Source organism: Trichechus manatus, unplaced genomic scaffold, assembly GCF_000243295.1.
Source record: "Trichechus manatus latirostris isolate Lorelei unplaced genomic scaffold, TriManLat1.0 scaffold00244, whole genome shotgun sequence".
Classification (NCBI taxonomy): Eukaryota; Metazoa; Chordata; class Mammalia; order Sirenia; family Trichechidae; genus Trichechus; species Trichechus manatus.
The window spans coordinates 1,130,879-1,138,193 of NW_004444180.1; the positions used below are offsets into that span (position 1 = coordinate 1,130,879).

The 7,315-nt window shown below is 62.1% G+C and overlaps 1 protein-coding gene across 1 annotated transcript in view; it reads left to right on the top strand.

Moving 5' to 3' along the window:
• MUC2 (mucin 2, oligomeric mucus/gel-forming) overlaps positions 1-7,315 on the top strand; it is a 29,340-nt gene that overhangs the window by 19,060 nt on the left and 2,965 nt on the right. The window contains exons 30-42 of the mRNA XM_004389418.1: positions 99-716; positions 1,559-1,770; positions 2,003-2,177; positions 2,641-2,888; positions 3,229-3,412; positions 3,774-3,987; positions 4,665-4,843; positions 5,051-5,120; positions 5,244-5,344; positions 5,479-5,510; positions 6,449-6,626; positions 6,951-7,055; positions 7,248-7,288. Of these exons, the coding sequence (XP_004389475.1) occupies positions 99-716; positions 1,559-1,770; positions 2,003-2,177; positions 2,641-2,888; positions 3,229-3,412; positions 3,774-3,987; positions 4,665-4,843; positions 5,051-5,120; positions 5,244-5,344; positions 5,479-5,510; positions 6,449-6,626; positions 6,951-7,055; positions 7,248-7,288 (2,357 nt within the window). The remainder of the gene's footprint in view (positions 1-98; positions 717-1,558; positions 1,771-2,002; positions 2,178-2,640; positions 2,889-3,228; positions 3,413-3,773; positions 3,988-4,664; positions 4,844-5,050; positions 5,121-5,243; positions 5,345-5,478; positions 5,511-6,448; positions 6,627-6,950; positions 7,056-7,247; positions 7,289-7,315) is intronic.

A 7,315-nucleotide genomic window follows, 5' to 3' on the forward strand; every position in this document is an offset into this window, starting at 1 on the left:
AACCACGACCTCCACGACCACCCCCACTCCTTCAACGACTCCCCCCACTCCACCAACATCAACCACAATCCCCCCTACCCCAACATCCACCACCATAGTGACAACCACGACCTCCACGACCACCCCCACTCCTTCACCAATGACTCCCACTACTTTACCAACATCAACCACAACAACCACCCCTACCCCAGAGTCCACCACCATGGTGACAACCACGACCATCCCCACCGCTTCATCAACCACTCCAACCACTCCCCCAACATCAACCACAGCAAAGCCCCCTACCCCAACATCCACCACCACAGTGACAATCACGACTTCCACGCCCACCCCAGAATGGCCCACCACTGTCACAATCATCACCGCAGAGACCACGACCCCCACCACTACCACCACCACGGAGACACCAACCTCCCCCATCAGCACCACCACAGAGACCACCACCCTGACACCAACCATCAGCACCCCCTCAGAAACCAAGATCCCCACCATCAGCACCACCACAGAGACCACAACCCCCACTGTCAGCACCAGTACAGGGACCCCAGTACCCCCTATCAGCACCAGTGTGCCCACGACCTCTGCGACTACCACCAGTAGCACAGAGACCCCTGGAGTCTCCACCTCATCGCTCAGCACACCCACAGTCATCCTCACGACCAGCCACCCCAGCGAGAACGTGTGCTGCTATCTGAATGGCCAATTTTTCATCCCAGGTATCCATGCTATTACTTTCTTATCCCCTGACAGTCTAGGCTGGTGGGTTTTTGCCTTCTTTTGCTAGTCCTTTAGGAATCCATTTGAAGGTCCAGACTAGAGCTTCCTGGTGAATCTGGAAGCTGGGTGCATGGTTTCAGGGCTCCTATAAGTCCAGACTCTGGTTGGCCTCAGGTCAGAGAAGGGGGTGGTGGCGTACCTAAGAACTGATTGCACAGGACGGAGTTAGAACAGGCAAAGGTGGCCTTTATTCAAGAGGGAGCTCCAAGGCAGGGGGAAGGGATAGGGGAGGACGAAGAAGCTGTAATGAGGGAGAGTCCTCTGTGGTGGTGGAGAGGCACCAGGACTGTCTTGCCTCCTCCCTTGAGCCCCGGGACTGCAGGTAGGGTTGCCTAGTATGCACTGAGGTGGCGATAGGTCCCGTTGGCACAGAACGCTTTCTTTCCTTATGATCAGGCCACTGGGATCCTAGGAGACCAGGGGGGAAGGAGGAGAGGGGCAGGAAGGAAGGGAAAGGAAAGTTATTTTACCAGAGTCAATCAGGAAACCTTCTTGCTCCTTTCTTTAAGCCCAGCTGTTTCCCAGAACATAAGCATGTGGGAGGATTTCTCTAACCAAAGGCCCGGGGAAAACTCACTTTTCTCAGGGCTACACCCCCCAGGTCCCCAAAGCGGGCAGGTCGTAGTTCGTGGTACCCTTGGGACAGAAGCAGCCTTCCACCAGGCCCGTGGCGTTCTGCCGCTGGGGGCTGGGGATGGGGGGTTAGCGTCAGATGGGGGCAGCAAGCACTGCCCTTGAGGGCATACACCTGCCTCTCCACTGGTTCCCCGCCCCCCCGTAGGTGAGGTGGTGTACAATGGCACACACGGGGACCTCTGCTATTACGCGAACTGCTCCCTGGACTGCACCATCGAGTTCTTCAACTGGTCCTGCCCGTCCACGCCCTTGCCGTCCAGCACATTCTCCACGTCAACACCTCCCTCCACAACACCATCCACCCCCCTGCCGACCACCAAGCCCACTGGATGCCCTCACTTTAATCCTCCCCGACAGGTCAGTGGGTGGTGAGTGGGTGTTTCTACCCCGCCCCGGAGCCAGGCACTGTTCAGGCTGTCCACAGCCCCACCCCTGGGCTGTCACAGGAGGGCTGAGGGGCCTCCTGCACAGCTGTCCTCGGCCTCCAGCCTCCTGGGTGGGACTGTAGGCGTCCAACCCCCTACTGGGGAGCAGGACTGAGTCTGGGTGGCCCGGGAGCTGTGTGACCTGTGTCCTCCACTGCCTGCAGGAGAATGAGACCTGGCACCTCTGTGAGTGCTACATGGCCACCTGCAAACATGACAACACGGTGGAGATTGTGAAGGTGGAGTGCAAGCCCCCACCCATGCCCACCTGCACCAATGGCCTCCGGCCTGTGAAAGTGATGGATCCTGACGGCTGCTGTTGGCACTGGGAGTGTGACTGTGAGTGGCCACCTGCCCGCTCCCCTCAGTGGGGCTCCGGGACGAGTCGGCCACGGCCCCTTGGGTGTAGACCCTAGTCAGGCACAGTGGCTCCCGAGGGCAGGGTGTTCGCCGGGACCAGGCAGTGTCCGAGGGGCTTGTCACCGGTCCCCTTGTCCACCCACCACCTTGGGCAGCGGGCCTGGGCAATAAGGGTCTTGCCTGGTGCTGTGTGGTCAGGGGGTGAGGGTGCCACCGAGGTTGGGAAGGACTGGAGCTGGGGTTGGAGGCCAAACCTCCCAGACCTGAGGCCAGGGCGTCCTCCACCCCGGCCTGTGGGGTGTGCTGCCATGGGATGCACCTGGGCACCCCATGTCAGATGCCTGGGCACCAGACTTTTCTGGCCTGACCAGGTCCTGGGTCCTGGGTCCCAGCCCCAGACCACTGGCCGGGCACCACCAGCTGATGGATGCTCCCTCTCCAGGCTATTGTACGGGCTGGGGGGACCCGCACTACGTCACCTTCGATGGGCTCTACTACAGCTACCAGGGCAACTGCACGTACGTACTGGTGGAACAGATCGCCCCCACGGTGGACAACTTCGGGGTCTACATTGACAACTACCACTGTGACGTCAACGACAAGGTCTCCTGTCCCCGCACCATCATCGTGCGCCACGAGTCACAGGAGGTGCTGCTGAAGACAGTGCAGATGGCACCCATGAAGGTGGAGGTGCGTGGCATGGTGGGGTGGCAGGGTGAGGCCCCGTCCCAGAGGACAGGGGATGCAGTGAGGCCCCGACTCACCCAGCTGAGCCTTTTCCACCGGGGACCTCACTACACCCTGACTGCCGGTGTCCTGGGGGCCCCAAGTCCTGGAGGCTCCGAGGGGAGAGCCGCCTTTGGTTTACCCCTGGACCTGCTGGAAAAGAAGCCCGAAGGGAGAAGGAGGCTCTGAGGGAAGGCCAGAAGGCTGAGAGCAGGAGTGTGGGTGGTGCCCGCTCAGTCGATGTGGCTCCTTCCTGGCGCTGCTGGCTGCCGCCCGACCTGGTGTGTCCATCTGTCTGGCACAGGTGCAGGTCAACAAGCTGGTAGTGGCGCTGCCCTACAAGAAGTATGGGCTGCAGGTGTATGAGTTGGGCATCAACTACGTGGTGGACATCCCCGAGCTGGGTGCTGTCATCTCCTACAACGGCCTCTCCTTCTCCATCAAGCTGCCCTACAGCCTGTTTGGCAACAACACCAAGGGCCAGTGTGGTGAGCCAATGAACTTGTGTCGGCGCAGCAGCTGGGCAGGGGTTGGGTGTGCGTGTGTGAGTGTGCATGTGAGCACGTGTGCCTGGGTGAGTGTGTGTGTGAGCATTCCCGTGTGTGGATGGATGTGTGTGAGCATGTGTGTGAGCGTCTGCATGTACCTGCTGGCCCCCGTAGGCTTCCTGTTCTGCTCGGCGCCCCGCCGCCATCATCTGGGCTCGGCCCCAAGGGGAACCAGTCTCCTGGCCTAGTCTGCGTCCCTCCTCCTCAGGGCAGGTCATAGGGCAGGGGCTGGGGTGGAGAGTGGCCCTCTGTGGGCCAGCTTGGCTCGTGGCGGGCTCATGACGGCCTCCTCATGGCCCAGGCACATGCACCAACAACACTGCGGATGACTGCGTGCGGCCCAGTGGGGAGGTCATCTCCAGCTGCGAGATTTCGGCCGACGACTGGGTGGTGAACGACCCCTCCAAGCCACACTGCCCCCACACTGAGGTCACCACCAAGAGCCCAACTGTCACCCCGCCAAGGAACACAACCTCCTGTGTCCCGTCCCCTCTCTGCGAGCTGCTCAAAGACAGGTGACCTGCCCAGCCTCTCTGGGCCCTGGACTGGTGCCTGGGGGCTGCAGGACTTTGTGTACCTCTCTGGGTCCACTCTCCTCCTCAGTGGAGACGAGATGGTGCAAGGCAAGACGCTGGGTCACCAGGACGCAGGAACTTGGTCCCACAGGGCTGAGCTGCCTTTTCAACCCTCCCGCCTGCGCCTTCTTGCCCTACTACATGTCACCTGCCCCCTGGGAGGGCACAGGCTCAGCTGGCTTGAGGCATGGGGTAGATCAGCTGGCCCACATGGAGTTAGTCCAGGCCTGATGAGGAGCAGACAGCCCGGGGCATCTGCCAGGCAAGCTGGCAGCAATCAGGGGGCAAGCTCCTGCCCCCAGAGGCTGGTTGGCCCTCTGCCAGCATTGCTGGAAGGGGCCCTGCACAGGGTGGTGGTTCAAAACTGAGGCTTCCACCTTTGGGTGCCTGACCAGAGCTGTATCCCTGGGCCACGGTCCCGCCCCCCTCCCCCATGGCCTCATTCTCTGCTCCTGTCTTCAGTCACAGACGCCCCTCGGGTCAGGGCTGTGGTCGCCCCTCCCTGGCAGACCACCGGCATCAGCATTTGGGTGCGGGTGGTCCGGCTCGGCAGGTGCTGGGCCGGGAGCGAGGGGAGGGGTCGCTGCTGCTGGATTCTGACCCACGCCCTCCCGCAGCCTGTTCACCAAGTGCCACGCCCTGGCGCCCGTACAGCACTACTACGACGCCTGCGTGTATGACAGCTGCTTCGTGCCGGGCGAAGGCTTGGAGTGCGCCAGCCTGCAGACCTACGCGGCCCTCTGTGCACAGGAGGGCATCTGCGTGGACTGGCGCCCCCGCACCAACGGGGCCTGCGGTGAGTGCCCCTCCTGTCCGGGGTGGGGAGGGGCAGGCCGGGACCAGGGCGGCTAGAGGGGCGGCGTGCTCCGGGCCTCGCCTCGCTTAGGACGACCCTGCATGGCCGGCCAGCGCGGGGGCTTCTCTGGGGGCGGGGCGGTAAGACTGTCACTCAGAGCTTGGGCTCCTTTGTCCCGCCCCGCCCCTGACTCGCCTTCGTCTGCAGCGGTGACCTGCCCTTCTCACCGGGAGTACCAGGCCTGCGGGCCTGCGGAAGAGCCTACCTGCAAGTCCAGGTGAGCCGCTGCGTGGGGGGGTGGGGGTGGGGGGGTGCGGCAGGGACAGCCGGGTGGCAATATCTGGGCGAAGTGGTCCAGCCGCGTCCACGCCCCCATCTGACGCTAACCCCCCATCCCCAGCCCCCAGCGGCAGAACGCCACGGGCCTGGTGGAAGGCTGCTTCTGTCCCAAGGGTACCACGAACTACGCCCCGGGCTTCGACGTCTGCGTGAAGTTCTGCGGTAAGCTGCCCACTGGCTTTGCCTCCCTCCCACCACCTCCTCGCGTCCCCAGAGGCCATGAGGCTGACCCAGCTCCCCTCGGGGGGTGGGGGCCAAGACTCTGGTAACAGAATGTATTTCCTCCCCCCTTCCAGGTTGTGTGGGACCCGACAACGTGCCTAGAGCCGTAAGCTCCCCACCCCCCGCCTTTGTACTGGAGGGGATTCTCTCCAAAGCCCAGAATTTGGGGATCTGGGGTAGTGTGGAGGAAGACAGGACTTGAGAATCTGGGAGCCTCAAAAACTGAGGAACAGGTCATTAAGGTCCTGGACAGCTGAACTAGTAGGGATATCCACCCACCCACTCACCCATCCATCCACCCACCCATCCGTCTATCCACTCACCCATCCATCCACCCACACATCCATCTATCCACCTACCCATCCAGCCACCCACCCATCCATCTATCCACCTACCCATCCATCCACCCACCCATCCATCTATCCACCTACCCACCCAGTCACCCACCCACTCATCCACCCACCTATGCATCCACTCATCCAGCCATCCATCCACCCATACATGCATACACCCACCCACTCACCCACCCACTCACTAACCCACCCAGCCACCTACCCTTCCTTCCACTCACCACCCAGCCATCCGTCCACTGCACCAACTGATCCATCAGCTCACCACCCAGCCACACACCTATCCAACCATTTACTCACCCATCCACGCATCCACTCACCCAGCCACCCACCTACCACCAATGGCCAAGGACACTCTATCCAGACCTGAGATGACACCTTGATTACCCAAGGGTTGCCCTTGTTTCCTTATCTGTGGTCACCGGTCCATTTGTTTGCTTGATCCTGTACAAACCCACCAGACACGTGTAGTGCACCCATCACATGCCAGGCCTGTGCTGGCCAACCCTGATGTCGGTCACAGCTATGTGCTCTTAGTGGCCAGTTCCCTGACTGAGCAGCTACCCCTCCGCCCAGAGGTGGGAAGGGGCACAGGCTTCCCATGAGACCCCTCAGTGGGCTGCCCACTGCAGCTGACCACAGCCCAAGCCACAGCTGCCCTTCTTCCCTGCTCACCCCCTCCTCTCCCGCACAGTTTGGGGAGCACTTTCAGTTCGACTGCAAAGACTGTCTCTGCCTGGAGGGCGGGAGAGACATCATCTGCCAGCCCAAGAAGTGCAGCGTGCAGCCGGCCATCTGGTGTCAGGAGGACGGCACCTACCCCTTCACAGAGGTCAACCCGGCTGACACCTGCTGTAACATCACCGCCTGCAGTGAGAGGCCCCCTGGGGGGCAGGGGGTCCCTGCCAGGGTCCACTAGGGGACTGCATCCCTCCTGGGTCCCGAAGGTCACTGAGCATGTCCCCTGCAGGCTGGGCTGCATGCTGTCCCCTCCATGTCCCTCATGGCCCCTGGGGTGGACTAGTCGTGGGGGGTACCCATGGGACCTGGCAGGGCCTGCAGCTGGAGGCTGGGGGCTCAGGACGGCCCACCTGGAAGGCTGCCATGAAACGTGTTGGAGGAGGGCTGTGGGGTCAGGGGTTGGCCTGGGGAGGGGGGAGCCATGGCCTTGTTCTTGCACCCACCCCTTGCCCCAGAGTGCAACACCAGCCTGTGTCTGGAGAAGCCCCCTAAGTGTGAACTGGGATTTGAGCTGAAGAGCAAGACAGTCCCCGAGAGGTGCTGCCCCCTCTACTCATGTGGTAAGCAGCGCCCCCGTTCCCGGATGTAGGGGGTCTGAGGGCCACCATCGGGCAGCCTGCCTGGGTCAGGGCTGCGGGTTAGGGTGAGGAGAATGGCGTGGGCGGGGCTTCAGTCTCTGGGGGGCACAGGCAGGCACCGTGGGCGCAGGCCCCGATCTGTCTCTGACACATGCTGTCACTCTTTTTCCCAAGAGCCCAAGGGCGTGTGTGTTGTCAAAAATGCTGAGTACCAGGTGAGCCCTGGGGGGCGGGGGCGGGGT